The sequence below is a fragment of the Carassius auratus genome, chromosome 12 (genome assembly GCF_003368295.1).
Source record: "Carassius auratus strain Wakin chromosome 12, ASM336829v1, whole genome shotgun sequence".
Classification (NCBI taxonomy): Eukaryota; Metazoa; Chordata; class Actinopteri; order Cypriniformes; family Cyprinidae; genus Carassius; species Carassius auratus.
In genome coordinates this window covers 13,687,193-13,714,326 of record NC_039254.1, presented here as the reverse complement: position 1 = coordinate 13,714,326, position 27,134 = coordinate 13,687,193, and the positions used below count along the sequence as shown (strand labels likewise).

The window sequence follows — 27,134 nt, the reverse complement described above, 5'->3', positions numbered from 1 at the left end:
CATTTTTGGGTGAGCTGTTTCTATTAATCATAGCAATACATAACCCACATGTTTTCCATAAGAAAAACTTTAATATGCAGTTACCCATATATCCACTATAGAGTTAATTTTGGCAGCATCATTCGAAATTGGTAAGACATGCAAGTATGCAACAAACTATTCTTATTTTGTTGCACTATGAACACTGTGCACACTTGATATGTAATGGAGATTCATAATGGCAAAAATATAACAGACAATGCTAATGTTTAGTTTAATGGTCTTGCGCATTTGTATGTGAAGCAGGAAGAGACTGTCTATGTCCAGAGCTAGGTTTAGACCTGAAGCTCTGCTGTGAAATTCCTGACTGCAGTGAGAGGGCATCTAGGGCAGGCTGCTGAAAGAATGTGAAATATATCGTTTTAGAAGAAAGACTGAGGGAAAGAGCGGATCCACAACAGAAGGGGAAAATGTTTGATAGCAGTAAAAATATCTGCCAGTCAAACACAAACCCATGCATTCTTTCACATCCATTTTTTAAACCTTACATCAAACATTTTTAGGAAAACTAATATCTTTTTAAAGTAAGTGCTGGTTTCTAGTGCCCTGCTGAAACCTGGTGAAGTTTACTGTGTTCACTGCCATTAATGAAGCACATATTCCAGTGACACATATTTAATAAGTTTTAAACTTGTTACAGACGGTACAGATTTTATTCACCACACATCAAAAAAATAATAGTTTTACATTAAACACCACATGGTCACAAAATATCATTATCATAATAACCATAACAATCTTATGATTTTGGTAAATAATACATTTTGCTGTGCAATAAAACAAAATATCTCCGAAATTAGAGCTCATATTCTAAATGCAGATTAAAGGAAGCATCATAATATCCTAAAGGCTTTGGCAGAAATGTGAAGAGATGGCACAACATGGACTGTCTCACAAAAACTGATGCAGGTTTTTAATGCAGGACTTTATTTTGAGACTCTGAATATTAACTAAACAAATATTTGAAATGATAAAGAGAGACAACTGATAGTCAGCATTCTTTTTTAAAGTTCATTTCAAATGTGAAGCTTTTATCATGCAAATTTCTAGTGGCCTACAGGTTCATAACTTGACTTATTAAAGGTTTCATTTTCAGACTCACAAAGGAATGACACAGGAACTAAAAAGAAATACTTAAATGACCCATCTACCCCTTTAAATCCACATCAATCTTTAAGTTATGTACAAACCATTCAACTTAGGAAAGTATAAGGAGGAAATCAACCTTTCTAGTGATATCCAGTAAAATCCTGTATCATAAAACATTTTCTCTATATGCATGACAGACAAATATAAAAATTGGCTTGACATCTCAGATTCAGACATCTATAATTACAATACTAAAAACGAAAAAAATTCTCAAGAAAATGAGTGGTGCTCAAATTCTACAATGCTACAATGTTAGTGTGCTGGGTTGGTTACTACATTGTTTTCTAAATGTTTTTTTCTAGGATGTTGCTAGATGGGCCCACGTCAAAATTGCACTCCTCCATGATTCCACCTCTAGATATCATTCTTTCTTTCATTTTTTAAGAAAATGAGAACTGAGTTGAAATTCCTGTGGTCGACAATATGCCACAAGTGCTGTTAACTGAGCTTAATTTGTATTTAATTCTAGACTATTTAATACTAAGGGCTTCTAACCATAGTAAGCACACTAATATTCAGCCAGGAGACCATCAGAGCATTGTTTCCAGTTCTTTCCAAGACATGGAACCTGAATGTTCATCATCTGCTACAAAATATGGCTCAAAATTATGCTCACTTTCCTCTGCATTCCTGCTGGTCTGCTTGCATGGAGACCTTTTCCCATCATTCTGCCTCAGAACCAGCTCATGCTGCCGCACTTTAGAAAACACAGTCTCTGTGTCGTGAGGCACATGACCTAAATTTCCTGAATGGTGGAGACGCGTTTGTCCTCTGGCCCCCATAGTGGCCAGAGGCAGGCCTTTAGTGCCGCTGACACTGAGACACACGCTCTGCGTTGTGGTGTGTGACATCATGCCTCCATAGTAGCTGCTCCCACATCCCGCGCTGCTGTTGACACGAGCTTTCTGCTTCAGGTCTATTGCAAGACTGCGCCTCAGCCAAGCCTTCTTTACCTCTGCCTGCACCTGTTAATGATGGAGGGATAAAAAAAAGAGACTAAGAAAAAGGGTTAAGACACTGGCACACACAAATTTAAAGGTGATATATGGTTTCCTCTCTCTCTCTATCTCTCTCTCTCTAAAACTGTCCGACATCATTGTTTTACCTTTTCTTGTATAGGTCGTTTGACTTTCTTTGTATGTTATATATTTATTCATTGAGCGACTTTTTATCCAAAGCGACTTACAGATGAAGACAGTGAAAGAATAAAAAAATTAAAATAAATAAAAAAAGAATAGAGCAAGTTAGTTAGAGGTCTTTACACATATACACATATATATAATTGCATAATAAATGAAAAGAAAATAGAATACAAAAAGATTAGAAAGGTAGTTAGATTTTTTTTAAAGAACGCGATGTTCATTTGCAGAACGCAAGTTTCTAGAGGGCACATAAGTCTGAAGTAACAAATTTAGGTAAATGGGTGCAGAGCCAGTGGTAGTTTTGTAGGCAAACATCAATGCCTTGAATTTTATGCGAGCAGCTATTGGAAGCCAGTGCAAATTGATAAACAGAGGTGTGACGTGTATTCTTTTTGGCTCATTAAAAATTAATCTTGGAAGACCTGCCAAGAGGGCATTGCAATAGTCCAGCCTGGACAGAACAAGAGCTTGAACAAGGAGTTGTGCAGCATGATCCGAAAGAAAGGGTTTGATCTTCTTGATGTTGAATAAAGCAAATCTGCAGGATCGGACAGTTTTAGCAATGTGGTCTGAGAAAGTCAGCTGATCATCAATCATAACTCCAAGGCTTTTAGCTGTTTTTGAAGGAGTTATGGTTTATGTGCCTAACTTGATGGTGAAATTGTGATGGAACGATGGGTTTGCGGGAATCACAAGCAGTTCTGCCTTGGCAAGGTTGAGTTGAAGGTGATGGTCCATCATCCAGGAAGAAATGTCTGTTAGACAAGCTGAGACGCGAATAGCTACAGTCGGATCATCAGGATGGAATGAGAGGTAGAGTTGATTGTCATCAGCATAGCAGTGGTATGAAAAGCTATGTTTCTGAATGACAGAACCTAATGATGCCATGTAGACAGAGAAGAGAAGTGGTCCAAGAACTGAGCCCTGAGGCACCCCAGAAGTTAGATGTTGAGACTTGGACACCTCACCTCTCCAAGATACTTTGAAGGACCTATCTGATGGGTATGACTCAAACCATTGAAGTGTGGTTCCTGAGATGCCATTTGCCAGTAGGGTTGATAGGAGGATCTGGTGGTTAACCGTATCAAAAGCACCGGACAGATCAAGCAAGATAAGTACTGAAGATTTGGATTCTGCTCTTGCCAGTCTTAGAGCTTCAATAACTGAGAGCAACGCCGTCTCAGTAGAATGTCCACTTCTGAAGCCAGATTGGTTGCTGTCAAGGAGATTGTTGTGTGTGAGAAATGTAGAGACTTGTTTGAACACAGCTCGTTCAAGTGTTTTTGCAATAAAAGGAAGAAGGGAAACTGGTCTGTAGTTGTCTAAAAGAGATGGGTTGAGGTTGGGTTTCTTAAGTAGTGGAGTTATATGTGCCTGCCTAAATGATGAGGGAAAAACACCAGTGTGGAGGGTAGTGTTGATGATGTGAGTGAGTGCAGGTACAACTGCAGGAGAAATGGCTTGAAGGAGATGAGATGGAATAGGATCAAGCGGGCAAGTTGTAGGGTGCTTAGAAAAGATGAGTTTTGAGACTTCTGCCTCAGAGAGTGAAGAGAGTTTCACTTTGTAAACACTTGCTGGGTACATGTGAGACCTTTCCAAAGTAATTACGTAATGCATGTAGTTAGGATAGTCCAATATGAGAATTTGTGGTTAAAATGTATATACATTTAATTTGACTGATCGCTTCACTAGATAAGACCCTTACATCTCGGGTGGGATGGTGTAGACTAGAGCCTTTTGAAATTGCATTGAAACCACTAAATGGAGAAAAATCCTGGAATGTATTCCTCAGAAAAGTAAAAAAACTAATTTCTTTTCAACTGAAGAAAGTAAGACATGAAGATCTTGGATGGCATGGGGGGTGAGTAAACTATTAGGAAACTTTTATTCTGGAAGTGAACTAATCATTTATACATGCATTTTTCAAAGAAAGCTTGTTGAACTGTTCAAGTTCACACTATCAAGTCACACTGGGTAAATACAGTAAGTACACACATATAAATCTAAAGTGTGAAACACTCACCTCCCCATTGCAGAAGCAGTAAATAAATGCCACAAAGAAACCCTGTGGAAATGAAATGAAAATATCCAATGAAATCATAACCACAAAAAGCCTGCAATTTTTCAGGGCAGCAACCATGTATACTTTAACTAACTTTAACTAAATTAAAGCAACAGAAAAAGCTCCATTGACAAGTCATTTGTATGTTGCATCTGTTAATTTTATTTTAAGAACCTTAGTTACCATGAATCTACAGTAACAGTAAAAAGTTTAATTTTATCGACTAATGTAAACAAATATTAATAAAAACCATAAGCAATTAATTGTTAGTTAATGTCAATTAATGCATGTAAAGTGTAACCCTGTCATCTTAATTCATCAATTCTTATTGCAAATCAATAAATTAATAAAGCTTTTATGGAAAATATAAATCATTGTCACTTTGAACATAACTGTTTCAAAGACTATTCCATTTTTAGCCATTGAATCCCAAAGTAATTTCCTTCATATCTATTACTCACATATTATAGGTTTAAAAATGTCTTCTTCTTTTTTTTAAACTAGACTATACCTGTGAAGAGTTGAAGAACATCTCATAATGCATCTGAATTTGCCACAGCAGACCTGTGACCTCAGTGTATGGAAGAGCCATGAACAGCATGTAATGAACTCCAAACAGTGGCATTAACACCAGGGTTGACTTCAGCAGTTTCCTATACAGCAAAGAAATCACTACCAGTCACATATGTGTTTACATGAGTAAACGCATGCATGTGTGTGTGTGTTTGTGTGTGTAGTAATTTATGACCTGTACTGCTGTCTAGGATCTAGTTTTCCAGTGTTTGTTTCCCACAACTTAGAGGCAAGAACCCTGATGATATTGAGGAAGAGAAAGAAGTTTACCTAGATAAATAAAACACAAAAATAAGTGACTTTTCAGTAGGGATTTTCTGATAGGAAGCATTTAGTGTTTATAAAATATGGATAATATATTTCCAGTTTTATAAAGTACATATTTGTGTTATTGCATAGGCTATGTTTACTTTAAAGATTTGAATTATTATTAGTATTTATTTGAGAAAAATATATATTTTCTCACAACAATGGCTGCCAGGATAGGTACTTGATAGATCCATTTGAGATTGCCGGCACTAATATCCCAGCACCTAGAGATGAAGAAATCCAGCATTCAATGTTTTAGAAAGCACTGTCAATCATCTATTATCTGTATTTTATTGTGTGAAATTAATATTTAATTATTTAAAACTTTTTTTAACACAGGGACACTCATTACAAAATTCAGGGTGAAACAAAATTCAAAAGATTTTCTTGAATATTTTCCTCACAAATCCTCTGTAAAAAGTCCAGAGAACATTACCTACTTTTTCAACAAACTCGATGGTCCTTTGAGAAATCAAATCCCTTCCGAATGCAAATGTCTGTGACTGAGGATATTTTATCTCAGCACTCCTCCATTTGTGTGTTTTTTTTTTTTTGGACTACACTAATCTACCATTTGCACATTAATCTTCCAACAAAAAAGTGTGGTAATATAAAACAATTCTTGTAACCATTTACAATAAGGTTAGGTTTATTAATAAGATTTATTAACATTAGTTAATGCCTTCCATTACATGAACTAACAATTAATAATATATTATTATTAATAAAATATAAAATAATTTATACTTTGTTATGTTAGCTAATACAAATTATATTAATGTTATTAGTTATTAATTCACAGTGCATTAACTAATAGTAAAAGATACAACTTTTATAAAACTATTGTTTATGTTAACTAATATAGATAACTGATTTTAACAAATTGTAAAGTGTAAAGTGTTACCAAAATTCTTAACTAGGAAAAGCCTTATTTTTGTTAATATGGTGGAAATTACTAGACATCCAGGCTTTAATCTTACCTAAACAATATAGGCCCTACTAAGAAACTAAATAATGAATAATCACTTGGAATGAGTATAATTTAAAGTTGCGTATCATCAGCATATAAATTATATGAAATATAGATTAAGAAAAAAAAAAAAAAGTAAACTAGTGGAAACATATACATTGAAAATAACATTGATCCAAGAATAGAACCCTGCAGAACACCAATGTTTAATATAGACAATGAATAAATACATGAATAAAAACATGAACTATAAACAACTGCTTGACCACACCATAAATATCTGGACTTCACAGGTTTAGCCAGAGAATTTTTTTTAGAAAGGCAAACATTAGGTCTTGCCTGGAATTTGCTAAAGACTATGTGACAAAACCTAAACCTTTTGGAAACAAGTTTTGTGGTTTGATGGGACCTGTTTGGCCTAAAAATTCAAGTTAAAGCCAAACAAATCTCAACACCCAGAAGATAATACATTTATTCTCCAAACTGCATGACCTATGTAGGGTTGTGGGGATGTTAGGGCCAGTCCCATAGTCTCAGGCCGAAGACAAGCAAATCAGTAGATCATATTCCAAAGTGTTAACATTTAGAGCTTTAACAGAAATATTAGCATGTAGGCACTGCATGCATGTGTGCCACCTGTTTGTGTGTGTGTAAACCTACTGTGTGTCTGCCAGAGACACCCGGGCACTGACCCATATGGATACAAACACTGCAGGTATTCCTATGTAAGAGGAAGCAAGAGAGACTGAAGCAGGATGTTAAAGGAGAATACTATCTACATTTTCCACCCTCAATGCAATAATGTATTGCTTTAAAAAATGTGAGTGACAACTCACCCCAGCCTATGATTGTTAAAGCCCACAGACAGTTTTTATCAGACAGGAAGGCCATGAAGATCAGACTATGCAAATACAGACCCTCCACCAGTATCCAATAATGATTGGTTGCCAAGAGATACAGGAAGAGGGTCACAGCAACCTTGCAGCCCACCTGTTCAAAACAATAAAACCAATGCTGGGTTCTGCAGACACTTTGTGTTATTTATGTATTCATCTGCAAATGTGTTTTTGTGAGTACCATGTAGGGTCTTTGTCCAATGGACCCATCTTCTAGTTTGCCTTCATCTGTGATGGTAGAAAGAACGGCGTCTTTCACAAATATACTGATTGCTCGGCATATGAATGAGGTGAAGAGGTGGATGTGGATGTAGTTACGGGTGCAATGGAGACGTCTATAGAAAAAAAGAAACAGAGAAAGGAGAATAATCAAAATGGCTTTGAAGTAGTTGTGCAAAATGATTAATTTCATTGTCTCATACTGTAGGTCACATGACAATGCAAATGCAGTACATCCAGATTGCATTCATGATGAATTTGAATAACTTTTTAAGTGCAATTAATTGAACATACGGGTGTTTCTGACCCACTTAAATTATGGCATAAGTACATCTTCATAAGAAATTTTATAATTACTTGATTCTTGTTATTAATTACTAGTGTGAAATATACAAATTATAAATCACAACTTCCTCCGTGAGCAGAGGACCTGCTGACTGTCTGGTCAAATCAGAGCAAAGATATCTCATAAGTCTGTATCTGAACACATGGATATCATATTCAGTGCTACTCGTACATTAAAAACTTGATATGTATCTTGTCTAATGGTTATTTCCTGTATTAATTTTGCACTTACTTAAAATAGCAAAGGATAAAGACAGCCACGAGTAATGCCGCCAATGATATGGAGTATCCAATAGTGTACATTAGATAAAGTCGCTCAAAGACCTCCTAAATAAACACAGCAAAATAGTACACATATTATTGAATGTATGTACATGACTGTATATTTTAGTCTATGCTTTTATTTTATAAGTTTTGGACAAAAAATAAATATATTTTGTGTTTTACTATGCTGATGCTTCTGTGTGGTTGCTATAGATGGTGACTGAACCATTTAAAAAGACTAGATATAAAACTATCTATGATATTCTGGTCTAAAGAAATGGTTCAGGTGGCTCATCCAGTTTAATCTATTGAATTTTTAATATGGAATTTTTAACCATTTTGAACAAACATTCTTAAAATTATATAGTATGAATATGAGCAATATGTAGTATAATATGAGCAATAGAAATGTAATGCATGCCATAAATTGGATAATAGCTGCCTGTGTGCTATGAAAAATACTCACCTCCTGATCGCTGTGGTTAGTGTGTAGGTACGTGGTGCATTCTGTGTAGTTAGCCCATGTCCGGTTTATAGTGGATACCTGTTCCCAGTTACCTGACGCATCACAGTGGCGATATGCATATCCTAAAATGCACATAAAACCGTAATGCTAAATACTTAAGTATATAGTGAATACACTTAAAAATGTGACAGAATTCACATTCAGTGCTTGATATGTTTCCCCTTGAAGGATGTTTAGTTGCCTGTGGTAGGGGGGTTTCCACCAAAGTTCATAAACGCAATAGCCAGTTCACAGCTTTTCATCCAATTTTAATGTTGTCTGTGTTCATTTAATTGCACAAATACCTATATGTAGTGACCTCAATACTCTTGGACATTTACAGAGATTTTTGTTGCTGTGGTTTGACAAGATGAAGGCCAGCGCAGTTGCTCTCAAGTTACAAGAGAATTTTGGCAACAGCAAGCCATGGCATAGTTTGCCCAGGCATAAGCACAATTCACCCTGTGAGACATCACTGCAGATAACGCAAAGTATTATTATTTAGTAGCTTTGCTCAACAGCTCCACAGCATTGCAAGTGGTAACGCTGTTAAACGAGCCCCTGGAGAGGGGGTATGGCATTCTAGAAATATTCAGTTTTCCTCTTTTTTCAACTTCTCTTTAAAACACATTTTACTCTCCCAGCTTAAAACACAGAATAATATAAGGCATTCATAAGGTTCATTTTCTTGAAACTGGAGAAATTACATACAGTACTTCAGGTTTAATTTCATTTTGTTCTGGGGGGTTTAGCAGACCTTTGTGGTTGAAGTCATAGATGTACTCAGGACAGAGAACTGCAACCGTCTGATCAGGCTTTCCCATGGGCCAGCAGATTATCCCATCCCATTCAGGAACACAGTGATCCTCTGGCAATACACAAGTATAATTTCTTTATCAAAAGTATAACATGAAATACATCTATATTTAACTATAACATGCATTTAAAGTACAAAATCTGTGAAGGTGAAGTCAAATTAATCTCCTCAACATGTACTGTAGTAAATCCGGTATATTTTTGAAATAACCCAACAATAGTGGATCTGCAATTCTATATCCTGCCATGAAGTGACTCATCACTATGTATAACAAAGGAACCTGAGCTCAAATCAATATATCTTATCTTAAAATCTTCATATAAACAGGGCCACAGTCTAATTTGCCATAATCATAGATCTCGCTGTCTTCAGGAAATTGGATCTGTGGGGGTAGGAAGATACCATCTTTTGATTGCTTTCAGTATAGTTGTCCATTTGCCACAACAATTCTTGTTAGCTTTATATTATGCCAAATTACACATTTAATTTAAATAGACAGAGATTGTACTGTAGATATCAGCATATATGAGGATTTTTTTTTCTGTTCTATCGTCTATCAAGTGAAAATCATAAGTTTGATGTTTTATGTGATGTTGTTTGTTAATAAGTGTTAGGGGTGTTTCTGAATTGACATTGTTGAACAGTCATTTATTCACACAATAATTACATGCACATTTCTCACTGAATCTATCGTACAATAAAGTGCACAAATCGAATGAAATACACTATAATACCTCTGACACCATCTAATTGTGCACGAATGCTTCTCTCACACCTCGCCCGTGCATCAATCAGAAGATAGATCTGTTCATCTCTGGTGATGACATCATCAGAATCAATCTGTAAGAACAGCAATACAGAAAAAGACAGAACATTACTCGCTCCCTTTCACATTTTTTCAACTGACACAATTCTAGACACCTCACCAACAGCACAGTATCATCATAATCAACATATAATGAATATTGATTCTGAAAGATAGTGGTATTTTTTTTCCTTAATGTTACTGTGCAATTGCTAGATAGCTTATTGTGCAATTGCAATTACATGGTAGATAAAGTTATATTTTGCATTATTTATTTACATTATTACACATTTTGTCCCGTGGTGTGGTTTTCTTTTTGTTATCCCCAAAGCAAGTGCATTTAACTGTACTGAATGCGCATATGTAATGTTCTTAAAATCTTTAAAATGTAAAAAAAATATATATATATATATATATATATATATATATATATATATATATATATATATATATATATATATATATATATATATATATAAACTTTAATTGCAGATAATTTAATATTCATTCAATAAAAGATACAGTTTATTATCCACTTTAGTCCAATTTGTAATAATGTGAAATCAAAAGTTGTGCTTTAAAGTAAAATCTATTTCACATTTTTAAATATGTCATCAAAGAATGCAATAATATACATAAATATGTTGAAAAACAATGGTTGTTTACCATTTCATCTACACTTGAGATTACAAAAGACTAACAAAAACCTCCCTTAGTTTCCATCCATATGGTTTATGGTTTTCCACAATCTCAGGTGAAATCATTGACATATCATCCATCTATCTAGCGCACCTTCTTTTAGGCTGATGTGCTGTCTCTCATTGTTGTGAAATATTAGCACAGTCCTGTGGTATGTGACGAGCTCTCTTCAGCCTTCAGGATGAGAAAGTATATCCAACTTTACACACCCCACACCCATGGCTATCCCTCACTGTCCCACATTATCAGCCCCTATCTCTGGGTCCTCACGAGTAGAGAAACACAGAAGGATTTGTGCCCTGAATATATTCACAACCACCGAACAAAACTACAAACTCACACACTGACCATGAGAAGAAAGAAAGAAAGAAAGAAAGAAATCCGATTCTTTATGATATTTGGGTCTCTATGACTTGTTTATAATGTTTATGCTTTCCACCAAATTGTCTGGTCACTTAGACAATCAATAGAATATCATCCCTGAACAAGCCACATGATTTCAAGAACTTTTCACAGTAGCACAGAGGATTGGGAAAGCGTTACTAGCCAAAAATTTATCATTTGGGGTTGTTTAGATCTCTAACCTTTAATTTAAGCAATAGTAAAAGTAATGCTTGCATTTAATTATAATCAATATATTGATAATTAGTATAAAATACTACATTGTGAATGTATTTATAAAACGTACTTTTTTTGTTTTTGTTCTGTAATAGCATCACAAAAATTATAATAAAAATGAAATTATAAATGCATTATTTAAATGCTTTACAATTTCATACACACACAGAGATAACATTGTAATCACAGCATCGTCATTACAGTTCACATTAGTCATTAAGGGACTTAAACTAAAACTGCAAAAAGTCAATTAACCATCTGTCTCATTTGATTTGTGTTTTTTTCCCCTTGAAGACATAGGCATTAATGAACCACACTCTCACACAATCTAATGCCATTGATTCGTAATAATTGGTTGTGTGACTGTCCAGTGTTAAAACAGTTGTAAGGATGTCATCTGATAGATAGGCTATGAGTGCATGTTTATTTCATTACACATTTAATTCATGTTGGAAGAGGGTTATTCTGTTTCAGTAGCAAAGTAAACTTCTGAACTTGCCGAATAATCTAAAGACATCAGAGTAATTCTGAAAATCATTTCACTAGGATGTTTCTTCTCCAGTGAAGGTGTAATCAGGGGAATGGCAGTGTGCTTGATCAATAGTGCTTCTCGGGGTCATGTTAATACCGTTTTTAAACTGTCTGTTTATCGAGCATTCATCTCTCTCTGACAGACTCATTTTCTGCTTCATTGAACATGTGCATGCATTAACCAGTAATTCTCTCTGAGATTGACAGGACAAACAAAGAGACACTTTCATTTCCTCAATAGCCAGACATATGCACAACCCTTAAAAATATATGAATTTCTTTGCAACCAATCTAAATGTTTTTTTTTTTTTAAGAATCGAGGTGAAAGGACCTCGGCTGTGGAAGAGGGGGTTCGCGTTATCAGGAAAATGTAAACTTCCATGTATTTTAATTCAAATGTATATCATTGGGCTATATATGGTCTCTTAAAGTGACCATGCATATAATTGACTAGCTGCTGTAGGTGTCCTTAATGCAGGGTGACCATACACCATCTTTTCCCTGGACGTGTCCTCTTTTTGGCCTAAAAAATGTGCCTGGCCAGGATTTCTTAATCGACCAAAATGTCCTGGATTCGGCTGTTTTCTTTATCCCGCTTCCACTGAATTTCTGACTTGCTGCCTGCTCCCACAACACGTGTTCCAACATTCTTATATTGTATATAATTTTGATGCATCAGGGATGCTCTCTGTATGCAGAGTATTTAAATCATTTTGGAATGAGCGTTCACTTTAGATTTCATGATCACGTGCACTCTGTCCCAGCTCAATCCCAGCAGCTGAATCCTTAATTAATCATTTTTAAGAAACGGCTGAAAATGCATCTCTTTCATCTTCCCTTGACCCTCTAACTCTAGTACTCTCTATTCTATTTCTATTTCTATTCTAAGTACTGGTTTTATTTAAAAAGAAAATAGCCTTTAACACTAACATTGTCTATTCTTTCTACTTATTTTCTTTTTATTTATAAAAAAAAACTTATGTTAATTAGTCCTCATTTTTGGAAAACTAAAATATGGTCACCCTACCTTAATGTTAACCAAAAAATAAATAAATGGGAGAAAATCACTCACTGCTCTTTACTGAATTACTTTGTAGTTTTAACAGTAACTATCTATATTTAATTTATACAGTAAAGATGATGCAATGTTTTTTTTTTTTTTTTTTTTTTTACATTTGATTATTCAGTTTTCTGTACCTTGACACCTACACTCTAAAAATGCTGGGTTAAAAAGAACCCGACTTGGGTTATTTGGCAACCCAGCGTTGGGTAATGTGGTAAATTTTCACCAGTAGTCTGTTCCCATATGGCTTGCGTCAGCACTGGTCAATGCATTGATTTCTATAAAGTGAAGAATCAGCTTCAGTTTTCCCCGAGCGTTTACCCCTCACGTCACTAGCTCTGCCCTTGCGCCATAGCTCGTGATCGGAAGAGAAAGATGAGTCGTTCTGAGGGCTTGGGGAGCTTGGGAACGTTTTTGATTAAAGATTAAGAGGGAGCATGAATTAAAAAAGAATAATAATGAAGTTCACGGATAAATTATTTATTAAAAAAAAAACACTACAGTATTCCATTAAAAATAAGAATTTTCAATTTTAATTTCATGGTGACTTTAAGCAAGAACACATGGACAAAATATAAGACATTTAATGAATTTATTCAAGTGAATTCACATTCAGTTTACAACTGCATACATTTAAACTTATATCATATAATAATTGCTGTTAATAGTGTTCATCATCTGGCTGACTACGCCTTGTATTAATTTTTCTGAAAAATCCTGTCATACGTGCTCAAACTGACAGTCACCACTTATAAGCCACTACTAAATATTGTAGAAACGTAATTTTCTGTAAAGTTGCTTTGTAATGATTTGTATTGTAAAAAGTGCTATACAAAAAATAAAATAAAAATAAAAAGATAAAAAAACTGTCAAATTTAAAAGTAGCATTTTAATTTAAGTGTAATCCACTGGTCTCTGTAATCACATTTTACAAAAAAAGCATTTATTTGCACGCCAGTGTGTCACCGAAATCAGAGCTTCAGACCGCGGCCTCATGTTTCACTTGAAACTGAAAGATGCCATAAATGACTCCATAACCTGCCCATAAACAAACAATACTGAGATTAGAGAACATATTTTAACATCAAATTAAATTAAACTCAGTATTATAACGAATAGAATCCATTTATGATATGCCAGGCAAAAGCAGTGGAAGCAGCTGACTGATATCTCATCCTTATGTTATGTTGCATAAAATAAAACAATTTACAGCACAGTAAAGTCTTTATGAATGATATAAAATGCATACAAACCTTTATTTTGCTGAAGAAGTGCACTTAATCATTAGCGCTGAGAACCGCTCTCTTCTGTAAAGGATGCAAAGAGCCTGCGATCTGACTGTAACTCAGCAGCTGGGTTGTTTCATTGGAGTCAGCTCGGCGCAACCCAGTAGTTTGGGTCGAAAAGCATAAAAAATGAGCAACTTAGTTACAGATAAACTAACCAGCAGCATCTGGGTAAAAATATTTAAAAACAACCCAACAAAATGATCCAACAGGCTGAACCCAGAATTTGGGTTTCCTTTTTTTTTTTGCTTTTGTTCTATTTGTTTATTTGTGCTATTTACACAATATCAAACAGGGCCATGGGTACAACCTGCACCAGGGCCCTGCAACCCCCAGCTACAGCCCTGGCTAAATTTGTAGTTTGCTGATACCAATTTAAGCAAAAGACTAAGATACTTTCTACCTACAGTATAATCCCTAACAAAAATGAGAGAATGAAAGAATGAAAGGTGAAAAGAGTTTTCCATTTTCCCTTTGCCCGAGTGATTTCTTAGCTGGGCAATCTTACACACACACACACACACACACACACACAGTCCTGTCGGTCTCATGGACCAATCAAATATGTATGTGGCTGATAAGCCATCGATTCAATTGGGAAAACTGATCAACTGAAGATGATCATCTGTGTTCAACCAGTCAATGACACTGGATTCTAAACTGGATTCAAAGCTGGATTTAAAGTAAAAATCCATTTACATTTTAGTCACAATACAGAAGATTAAAAGCACTAGAGATACCTCTAAAAGAGCATTGTTGATTGATATATATATATATATATATATATATATATATATATATATATATATATATATATATATATTAATTTATGCTGATCTAATAGTTTAGGTAAGTGTTTGCATATTCACAGTATATTTGCACTTAATTTGGTCTCATTCAAATATAATTAATTTCACACAAATGTATATACTTAAAGTATTTTTAGGCAATTCTGTGAAGCAAAACTGTTAACTATTGATAAAGACAAGAACAAATAGGAAGGAGCCATTAAACTAACTATATCTTAACCAAATAAACAACTATTTCATACAGTCAGGTATTAATTTATAATCTTGCATGAGGAGGCAAAGCAGCAGACAACATTATACAGCCCTTATGAAAAACAAGTAGACTTCTGCATAGATTTAAAGAGAGTAATTACTACAAAACGTATATACTTTATAAGAATATAATCGCAAAATGTCAGTGTTTTACCCACTATAGCTTTAAGTACAGTTTTATAATTTCCGTATCCTACTGTCTTTCAAATATACTTTTACATTTAGTAATTTTGATGATTTTATCCAAATCAATTTAGAAATGAGGACAATAGAAGCAATCAAAACAACAAAAGAGCAATATTATGCAAGTTGCTTGACAAGTCCAAGTTAGTCTAATACAGTATGCGTAGCAGGTTTTTTTCCTTATAATGTATAAAAAGAAACAAGTAGATAGAATAGAAAAAAAGAATAGAAAATGCTGTCTTGTAGGGTCATTGCTTTATATAATGAGTAAAAAGAAAAAAGCAAATAGAATATATAAAAAAATATTTTTTAGTTAGAGAGTAATGTTTTTTTAAAGTAAAGCTTTTATAAATATGTGACATTACACAATGCTCTTTTTAAACGTGTACATTAGTGTACTCTCTTTAAAGTGGCCTTTTATTTAAGCAATATATTATCTGAATGTAGTAATATATGAAGCAATACACTGCAAAAAAAATGCTCTTCAAGATAAGATTTTGTCTTGTTTCCAGACAAAATTTCAGAAAAACAAGTCAACATTAAATGAGTTTTTGCATGAAACAAGCATAATAATGCCAGTGGGGTAAGAAAAATAATCTTGTTTTCTGTCTGAAATAAGATTATTTTGTTTACCCCACTGGCAGGTTATTTTGCTTGTTAAAGCAAAAACTAACTTAATTTTGACTTATTTTTTTTCTGAAAACAAGACAATTTTACTAGTCTAGAAAATCCTTCTTCATTTAAGTATTTGTATCTTCACATGCACACTTGACTCAGTTAACTCTTTTTCACAAGGTTAAGTCTGGATTAATGTTAACGCTGGGAAGTAAGTTCATGCCAGTAGTCAAATACTCACCAGAGCTCTGGCTTTCATCAGCACACAGCACAACACAAAAGCCACGGAGACCTCCACTGACACCATGCTTAACCCAAGACCTTTGACCTTTTCCAGAACTTCAGCTCACCAGAGAGCTCCTGTTTCTCTTCAGGACATGGTGGTCTAATTGAGGTGCAGAGAAGTGACTTGTGGTTAAAGCTGTTGTTATTCGGATGTCGTTGCATCCACCAGCCATTCATCTGTTGGCGTGTGATCAATAGTTTGTTTTAGCTGAGGTTAATTTACGGACTACCTGGATACACTTCCATTTGAATATATTGACATATTTCAAAAGAGTAAAATCCACTTCTTAATGTTTAAAGTAAAAAATGAAGAAGGGAAAGATGACGATTGAATATTCTTTACCCATCACAGATGATATTCTTCCATTACTCCGATTCTTGGTCTCTTATCCTTGACTGAAGATGAAACTTGTTGATCCATTCGGAGACCTGTTAAGGAGAGACTCATCTGTCATTGTAGAGACATGATCTCCGGTGTGTGAGAGTGTTCAGTGAGGTTAATAGCGTGGTGGTCATCATCGGCCCTTGGCTGTTGGGCTACACCACTGTTAATGTGGGGTGGACATGAAAAATGTTAACCCTTCATTGTCATGAGAAGACACAGCCCTGACAAACCTCTTTTGCAGAATTGCTATTTTTCTAAGCCTGTTCATGCACACATAATACAAACGCCACAAATTCAGTTCGATTTCATGAACATCTATGTATGTATTTGGTATATGCTGCAGTGTAATAAGCAGGAAAAACAGTTTGACACATGAAACCAGATATATACGCTACCATTCAAAAGTTTGGGAACAGTAAGACTTGTAATGTTTTTTAAAGAAGTCTCTTATGCTCATTGAGGCTGCATTTATTTGATGGAAAATACAGACACAAAAACAGTTATCTTGCAAAATGTTATTACAATATAAAACAATGGTTTCTATTTTAATATACTTTAAAATATAATTTTTTTCTGTGATGCAATGCTGAATTTCCATCAGCCATTACTCCAGTCTTAAGACTCACATGATTCTTATAAAATCATTCTAACATGGCGATTCATTATTAGAATTATCAATATTGGCAACAGTTGTGCTGCCATGCAAATACTTTTTTGGAAACTGTGATACTTTTTTCAGGATTTTTTAATTAGTAAAAAGTTTAAAAGAATATAAATATAAATCATTTCTAACAATATAAATCTTTGCTATCATGTTTTATCAGTTTAACACATCCTTGCTGAATAAAAGTTTTAATTTCTTTCAAAAAAGAAAGTAAAAATGACTGACCTCAAACTTTTTAACAGGTGTTGTTATAAAATATCTATATTTTCATTATTTATGATTTTTTAAAAACTTTTATTCATCAAATAATCAGCTTTATGTAATGGGAATGAATTTGATTTTAATGTATATTAAAATAGAAAAACGCTATTTAACATTGTAACAATATTTCACAATATAATATTTTGTCCTGTATTTTTATCAAATAAATGCAGCCTTGATGAGCACAAGAAACTCCTGTAAAAGACATTAAAAATCATTAAACATTAAAACATATAAACATTATGTATACATATACATATACATATACATATATATATATATATATATATATATATATATATATATATATATATATATATATATATATATATATATATATATATATATATATATATATATATATATATATATATATATATGTATGTATATATATTTGTATTTGTATTATCTTTTTTTTTTTCATCTGTTATAACCCTGGAACACAATATACTGTGTATAATAATAGTAAGCTAGCATTGAATTAAACACATAATAAATTAAGTCCACTTTTGTAGTCCAGAATATATATATTGGGGTGGCGGAAAAATTTGCCTTATTAAATTAACTATTATTTATAAACTTTTTTTTTTTTTTTTTTTGGGCCTGAAATGGAGGAAATTTCGGTTAATACTGATAATTAAACTATATTTTGCTAAATGTGCTTTTGTGGTGAAACCTGGGTTGGTTTTGGACTGTCATGGATAAATAATGATGACAATAAAACCACCAGTAGGTGGCAGCAAGCCCCTTTTTTGATAAATTATTTATTGAATCGTAATATTAATAATTTTCAATACTATTTAGTGCAGATAGGCTAGATAGTATGCACACTGGGACGCAGGGAAAGTGTCCATCTGAATGTGCCGTTGAATCACTGGCTCACTTGATTAATTAAAGGAACAAAACACTGTGTTACAATGCACTGTTGTATAAAATTAATAGGCCATTTGTGCTCGCGCATGTAGGCCTACTGATATTCAGAAAAGTACATTGCTTGTGCGATGAATATAAAAACAAATTCATAAGTGGGTATTTTTTATTTAATTGCTTGTATTATAAGGTTATTCTTCTAATAGGCTTCATCGAGCAAAAAATGCTTTTGGACTCTCAAGACGTGTTTGGTTTTACTGAAGGGATGCTTTTGTCTATTTCTTTAACCAGGGGGATGCCATTCCCCTCATCCCACCTCAGTTCGAGCCCTGAGTGTATGTATATATCTGTATGTATCCACTTTTGGTGCCCCCACCTAATAAAATTCTGAGAATGCAGATTTGTCAAAACTTTATTATAATAAAACATAAATACTGATAAGTATTAACATAAAAAGTAGTAAATAAATTGTGATAATAAATAAATTGAGATGTTCAAGTGGTATTTTATGAGTGAATCTGTTGAAATAGCCTATTGCAGAGACCAATGAACTACTCTCACAACTATGACCATGAGAAGTACTTATTACAACATAGAGAAATATGAGCAATATATATGAGGATGTACCTATTATAATTAGTCTATGTCATGACACAGAAAGGGTTTAAATTATACCAACATGACGTCAAATCGTATTCTTTTTCGCTTATGTCTATTTTATTTTATTCTAACAATTATTTTAATCAGTTCGACGATCGAGCAGTACTAAAATTTTGTTATTTGTCAGAAATTATTTCCTTAATATGTGGGTGTAGGAGCGCAAAATGGTCTGCCTATGCCACGGCCCGTTAATCATATACCATTTTTCTTGAACCTTATTATTTTCATATATTTCACATGAAACTGAACATTTTATTATCATTATCATCGTCATCATGCTGTTTTTGATTATATTATATTATATTATATTATATTATATTATATTATATTATATTATATTATATTATATTATATTATATTATATTATATTATATTATATTATATTATATTATATTATATTATATTATAGATTTTCAACATGTTGCAGAAAATACAAAATACTGAAAATTTTACTGAACAGAGATAAAATAATTCAAAATACATTCAAAACTTCAGACCCATCCGCCTAAGGACTTTTATTTTGGCATTCGTTTGGTCAGCGGTAGTGACGTTTATAGTGTTGCTGCTTCTTGGGCTCGTGTGTCATAAATTAGCGCTGCATTGCAAAATAACTACGGTATAAATTGACTTTTTTTTTGTCGTTGTTCATTTTCACAGGTAACAATCACGGATTATATTGAATCATGGTCGTAAACGTGTTCTTGAAACAATCCGATTGAAACGTGCATGCTAGAAAGTTAAGACTTGTAACGTAAGTCAAAGACATGACATTTTAACATTTGACCAAAGTCATTTGCTTTGGTTACTTGCATAGCTACTTATCTGTTTAGTAAGGGTCGCGCAATGTTAGGAGACATGATTCTGAGGGCTTTCAGACTGACAGTGAGAGTGTCTGCAGTGGTTCAGTGTCCAGCTCTCCATTCACACAGAGCACTGCACTCCAGCTCTGCGCTCTGGGCTGGACACAACAAATGGTCCAAAGTGAAGGACATTAAAATCCCCAAAGATGCTGCTCGATCCCGAATGATTGTCAAGTACACCATGATGATCAGGATTGCAGTAAGAGGTGAATGCATAAAATCTGACTGAAAGAAGTGAGATTATCCGATCTTGTACTAACCATCAAATATGTACCATGGTAAAAAAAAAAAAAAAAAAAACATGTACCATGAAAAACAACAAAGTATTTACTATGTTAAACATCTGATACCCTGTGACCTTGTGCGTATGTTTCAGAGGGAGGACCCAATCCAGAATTTAATGTTGCTTTGGCACAAGTTCTAGAGCAGTGTCGGAACAAGAATGTACCCAAAGCCACTGTAGAAGGAGCTATAAAAGGAGCCGTAAGTTTATAGCCCATCTATTGCTAATGAAACTGTCATTTTTTACAGAATTAACAATGGACTTACTCTACATGCTTAAATTGATACACAGACATACAGGGCTTGGAAAATGAAACCGAAACGCGTGCCAGTATAGTGCTGGAGGTTTACACTTGTACATGAACGGCCTGCCTGGTGGCCAATCTCCACTGATTTCACATTCCATCAGTTAGAGAGGATTGAAATATATCAAACATATGTTAAATAACGATATAGAAAATATGTCAGTAATATTTCTAAAATAAGAAAATTAGCCAATTTTGTTCAAATGAAGGGTTGCAGAAATGAGTACACCCTTGATTCAATTCAACAAACATTATATTTCTTGTACTTTGAATGTCCTCTAAAATGGTTATATTCCAGCATTATGTCTGTGAATGATTCAGTGGGCTTGGTAAAACTTTTAATTGTCAAGAATTTAATATTTAAATATTTTTGTCAACATGCCTGCATGTTGAGAAAAATTGCCTTCCAGCTTGCACCAAAAAAATGTTATCTTATTTTATAACAAGGTTTAAGCCTACTAATTTTTTAACATAACATTTTATTTCCTTGATAATACATTTTTTTATTTTCCTGAATAATTTTAGCATGCTCCTAGTTAGTATTTTTTGTATTAATATTAGTCAACTAAAAATGACTTTTGCTGTAGTGTGTCAGTAGGAAATATCAGTTTACATTTACAAACTTTTCTTTTTGCCATTAAATGTCATAATCCAGTACGATTTCTGTTTGCACAAGGAGTCTGTAAAGGGCCAGTGCTGCACACAGAGATCTGATCTCATCCACACACCTCTCCACAAAAGGCCTAACCGCTGAAAATGCATATCGGAGTAAAAACCAAGCAAACAAAAAAACATGGAGGGGGAGATCAAAAGAACTGCTTGTAGAGCTCAGAGACAGGATTGTGAAAGACAGATCTAGGAAAGAATTATCTTTAATGAAAGATGTTTGGAATAACCAGGACTCCTCCTAGAGCCGGCCTCCTGGCCAAACAGAGCAATCAATGGAGAAGTTGCTTAGGAGTTACTAGTTAGAGGGGTGACCAAAAAGCTGAAGGTCACTTCAGGTGAGCTCCATGATCATATATGAGGATGGGTGAAACTTACAGAAGGGACTCTTCAGAGAAAAAGGAAAGCTCAATGCAGCAGTATGTACACAGAGATAGTCAGTTTATGGACAACTCTGTGATGTCCTTGATAGTCTGGGCTTGAACCCAATCAAACATTTTTGGAGAAAGCTGAAACTTTCTGTCGGTCTTCTTCTGACATGACAGAGCTTAAGAGGTGAAGAGATGAGGAGAAGAATGTGAGATAATTGCCAATCGCAGATATGGAAACTTGTTGCATCATACACAAAAAGTCTTGAGGCTTGAAAGGTGCTTCAACTACTGAGTTAAGGGTATGAATACTTATGCAATGTACTGTTTCCAGTTTTTTTTATAAATTTGCTAAGTTTTTCTCCTTTGTAATTATGGTATATGGTATATGGAGTGTAGATTGTGGAGGAAAAAAAATATTTTAAAATACTTCAACATGAGTGACTTTCGCAAGGCACTGTGCACACTGCCTTTCAAAAGTTTGGGATCAGGAAGATTTTTTTTTTTTTAATAAATAAACTTCTTATACTCATCAACGCTGCATTTATTTGATAAAAAAAAAAAATACAGGAAAAAAACAGTAATGTGAAATATTATTACAATTATAACAAAAATATATAAAATATACAATATATAATATTATAACTAAAATATATAAAATATACAATTATAACTAAAATAATTAAAATAATGATTTTCTATTTTAATAGACTTTAAAAGGTTATTTATTTCTGTGGGGCAAAGCTGCCATTATTCCAGTCTTCACCGTCACATAATCCTCAAGATCATTCTAATATGCAAATGTATTATCAATGTAAAAAAAAAAAAAAAATAGTTGTGCTGCTTAATTCTTTGGAACTTTTTCAGGATTCTTTGAAGTAAAAAAAAGAAAGGTATTTATTTCTATTAAAATAGAAATTCTTTGAAAAAATATGCACTACCCTTCAAAAGTTTGGGGGCAGTATATATATATATTTGAAAGAAATTTATACTTTTATTTAGCAAAGATGTGTAATATTAATGATATTAAACACTTATATTGTTAGAAGAGATTTGTATTATGAATAAATGCTGTTCTTTTTAACTTTTTTTTTTTTTTCATTTAAGAATCCTGAAAAAAAAAAATTCTCAAAAAAATATTAACTGTTTCCGACTTTGATAATAAGCATGTTGGTAATAAATCTGAATGATTTCTGAGGGATTGTGTAACACTGAAGACTGTCATTATTCACTCACCTGCATACAGTGTTTTTTATATATATATATATATATATATATATATATATATCGCCAGTAGTTTGCAGTCCATACAAATTGTATATCAGTGGACGGAAGATAGATGTGTGTTATTATATATATATATATGTCTTCTCAACACTTACACACTCATATCATATGATTTCAGAAGATGTTTGAAGACATATGACTTTTGTTAATCCTTAAATATTGATATGTCATTTTTCAGCTTGACAGGTCACCATAAACCATCACTGAAAAAATCTTGGACTATTGATGACATATAATTATTAATAATAACACTCTTTTTTATGTATAACAGAAGTCAAAGCCAGGAGTACAGTATGTTTATGAGGCCGCGGGACCGGGCGGGTGCACGCTGCTCATTGAGGTTTTGACTGATAACAACACCCGGTCCCATCAAGAAATCAAACGGATCTTGATGAAACATGGGTTCGTACTGTTATTTACTAGATCAAGGTCAAGATGTAATAGTATTTAGGCACTACTTAGTGTACAACTTTTCTCTGTTTGTCCACAGTGGGGCGCTGTGTGAAGGAGCACGCCGGAACTTTGACAGGAAGGGTGTTGTGGCCGCATCCAGAGATGGGATCTCCTCTGAGAGAGCTCTAGAGCTGGCCATTGAGGCAGGAGCTGAAGATGTGCAGGAGATAGAGGATGAGGAGGAACGACCCATACTACAGGTCTGAGCACTCTCTCTTAGTGGGATCATGCAAAATTCCAAATACTGTATAAGCATTTTATTAAGCCTTTTAGTTTTCAGAGTATGAGTTTGAGTTGACTTGGCAAACATGCTCTGAAAGCATGCAACTTAAAGTGAATTTTGCTCAAATTTCATATTTTGTAGTTTTGTAACAAAAATTATTGTCAATGATTTTGACTAATTATTATACAGATTTTTTTTTTTTACAGAGGGGGGTATATGATCAAAATACTGAAATATACTATTACCGTATTTTTTTGGACTATAAGTCGCACCTGAGTATATGTCGCATCAGTCCAAAAATACGTCATGATGAGGAAAAAAACATACATAAGTCAGACTGGACTGTAAGTCGCATTCATTTAGAACCAAGAGAAAACATTACCGTCTCCAGCTGCGAGAGGGCGCTCTATGTTTTCAGTGTAGACTACAGGAGCACTGAGCAGCACAGAGCGCCCTCTCGTGGCTGGAGACGGTAATGATTTCTCTTGGTTCATTTCTCTTGGTTCATGTCAAATAAATTTAAGTTGCACCTGACTATTAGTCGCAGGACCAGCCAAACTATGAAAAAAAAGTGTGAATTATAGTCCGGAAAATATGTTAATTTAATTATATCACACTCTTAAATGACATTCAACTGAGCATGTGTTTCTCACAGGCAAAAAAAAATACAGTGTACAGCCCCCTCTAGAATACAAAAAATGGTAATGCCATATTTTGCAGTTAAAAAGTGCACTTCCTCTGAGTCTGCACTTTCGTGACGTTATGCCGCTTGACTGTCGGGTAGAAATCTGCTGCGGACCTCGAAGAAGTGTGGCTCAAGGGCGCATACCAGCCGCAAATGGGGCTCTCATGGGCACCCTTCAGAAAGCTAAATGACGATTGGGACAGACTACTGTCTCGTTAACAAACGCGCACGCAGCAGCCATTGTAAGTCCGTAAGAGCACAAGTGCATATGAAGGGTTACATTTTGGACCAAATGGCGCCCTCAGCTGCATCATCCACCTATTCATTTTACAAAGTGCTCATCCACAGCGTAATGCAATAGAGGTATAAATGAATTGTAAATGTATTATTAAAATGGTTTAGCTAGGGTTCATACATAATTTCCATGAAAGAGTTTAAGATAGATCCTCCTACCGGAGCTGCCAGTTTCAAATGATTATTAAACAGCACAAATCATGCATAAGCGGCAGTCCACTCAGGGTCTGAATCCACTCACATCGTTTTCATTCACTCCTTAACATGAACTGAAGTAGTAACTAATGTAGGGAGTAGTGAGTGAGGGTACGGGGTGACTTTGGATACAGCTAGTGAGAGATGTTAAGGCATACACAACGCTCACGCACCACGGGATACGTGCTCAATTATGGAATAGAAGAGAGGAAAGAATATTTAAGGTAAGATGGCAGATAGGTAGGTTTAACAGTGTAGAAGGTGTTTTTTACTTTTAATTTAACTTGTAGAATCGATTTTAAGAAATACTCTCAATTGTTAACCCTTCTCTCCCTTTCAGTTTATCTGTGACATTGCGTCCATGAAGGCTGTGCGGAGCGCTCTAGAAAGTCTGGGGGTACCCACACTTTCATCCGGGCTGGAGTTTGTTTCTCACACCCCGTCTCTCCTGACTCAGGCTCAGCTAGAGACCGCGTCCTCACTGCTGGAGGCTCTTAGTGACTGTCCTGATGTGGTCCGGGTTTGGGATAACATCCATACACAGACCTAGAGTTCACAATAAGTCAACTGACAAATGGAAGAACACACAGATAGATGGACTAATTAGTGATCTACATGCCTTAAGAGCAACTAAAAGAAATGGACCACTTGGCCAAAATTTTATTGGACTTCACTTGGATTTTTTTGTGTGATGGTAAATAAATAATGATATACTGTATCTTCATCGTGGCAATAAAGAAGATATTCATAGATGTGTATCACTTTGATTAGCATTCTGCACTGAATGTTGTGATCATAAACACCTTTTTTATGCAGATCTGGACTTTTTCCCACATTCTGAAAAAAATATATATATAGCTGCTCAGTGTAAATGTTTAGTGAACAGTGCGAGTCACGGTTAGGTATTCATTGTTTAAGAGCAAAAAGGACACCGAAAGTAAAAAAAAAAAAAAAAAAAGCCGGATATAAGTGTGGGGGAAAAATGTCCCCAGGTTGAATTACTCTTTTAAACATTTGATATATTTCATTATATTATTGGCCTGTCTAGTTATGAATTTACCAGACAATGTAGGAATATGTAATTTCTAGAATGTATAATTAATATTAATTGGTTTTTGATGAGCTTTACATAAAAACTCTAAAACCATTGAACGTAGGGGAGAAAAAACCCTCGGAATAAATGTTTTTAAATTTAAATAAAAACCTAACATTATCAGCAGGCAATTATTTCGATTCTAGCAGATCGCTTACCGTTATATTTTTTTTCCAGCAACTTTTTTTTTTCAATGTTAGTTTCATTATTTGTCAGACATAATTGTTCTAGTTGTTTATATTATTTGAAATAATTTAAGTAATTAACAATCAAATATTACTCCTTATCTAAAAAAAAAATACAAATAAAATAAATTTACATACCAGCTTTGTTTTAAAAGAACTCACCGATGCTAATACTGTGTTCAAGTGTGTCATAAAGATCGTATTTACAAATTGAATGCAAATTAACAGCACAATGTGTAATTACAAATGGAAAACATAGAACTTTCTCTAAGCCCATAAACAGGAGCATGTCTTTGAGATATGTTTAAATTAAATTAAGGTAAAAAAAATTTAAGGTCCAATTCTCACTATTAACAAACCATTATGACTTTTGTCTTTTAATGCAAATAGTACTATATTTGCACATACATAGCCAATGTCATGGTTTTAGGTCAGTTCTCATAAAAGCCTGTTTCATAGATCAAGCCCACTTCCTGTCTTTAATCACTGACCTATGGATAATTAATCATAATTCTATGTACAGGCCTGGAGTTCAGTCTATATGTGGTGTGAACATTGATCCACTGACATATTCAATCTTTTCATTAAAAGGTTAGTCCTGAGGGCAAAAGTACTCTGTTGATTCAACAGTCTGAAAACGCCAATAAGAAATAATTGTGCCTTCATGTAATTGATTTGTTTCTAAGAGTTTATTTCACTGTGGCAGCTGTCTGGTTCACACTGACAGGGTTTTGTCCACGTGAGACTTTGTTTGTCAATGTTCTGGGTCGAGTCATTAGAGGATGACCCTATCAGACATTTCAAAGTGTTTGTACATGGAAGGGCATTTGGATTATGTACCATATAAAGCCGGGCCAGTAACATAACTCAGCGGTAACTCGGCGGGAACGGACAGAATGCAGCACTTGCATGGTAAGAGAGAGTTTATACTGTAGTGTGCAGTGTCTCTCAGATAAGGT

At 34.3% G+C, this 27,134-nt stretch overlaps 2 protein-coding genes across 2 annotated transcripts; one reads left to right on the top strand and one right to left on the bottom strand.

The window, feature by feature from the left end:
- Window positions 1-38: 38 nt before the first annotated feature.
- Window positions 39-16,922, bottom strand: LOC113111900 (parathyroid hormone/parathyroid hormone-related peptide receptor-like). Its single transcript, XM_026277089.1, has 14 exons — window positions 16,783-16,922; window positions 16,396-16,616; window positions 10,028-10,133; window positions 9,234-9,344; window positions 8,438-8,559; window positions 7,940-8,034; window positions 7,325-7,478; window positions 7,084-7,237; window positions 6,908-6,968; window positions 5,435-5,501; window positions 5,144-5,238; window positions 4,907-5,048; window positions 4,357-4,398; window positions 39-2,153 (listed from the first exon to the last, which is right to left on the bottom strand). Exons 2-14 carry the CDS (start codon window positions 16,459-16,461, stop codon window positions 1,719-1,721), a joined length of 1,650 nt encoding a protein of 549 aa, XP_026132874.1. The 5' UTR covers window positions 16,462-16,616; window positions 16,783-16,922; the 3' UTR covers window positions 39-1,718.
- Window positions 16,923-19,812: 2,890 nt separating this feature from the next.
- Window positions 19,813-25,645, top strand: taco1 (translational activator of mitochondrially encoded cytochrome c oxidase I). Its single transcript, XM_026277088.1, has 6 exons — window positions 19,813-20,030; window positions 20,110-20,345; window positions 20,516-20,622; window positions 23,319-23,449; window positions 23,538-23,700; window positions 25,238-25,645. The coding sequence occupies exons 2-6, from the start codon at window positions 20,123-20,125 to the stop codon at window positions 25,445-25,447; spliced, it is 834 nt and encodes a 277-aa protein (XP_026132873.1). The 5' UTR covers window positions 19,813-20,030; window positions 20,110-20,122; the 3' UTR covers window positions 25,448-25,645.
- Window positions 25,646-27,134: the final 1,489 nt, after the last annotated feature.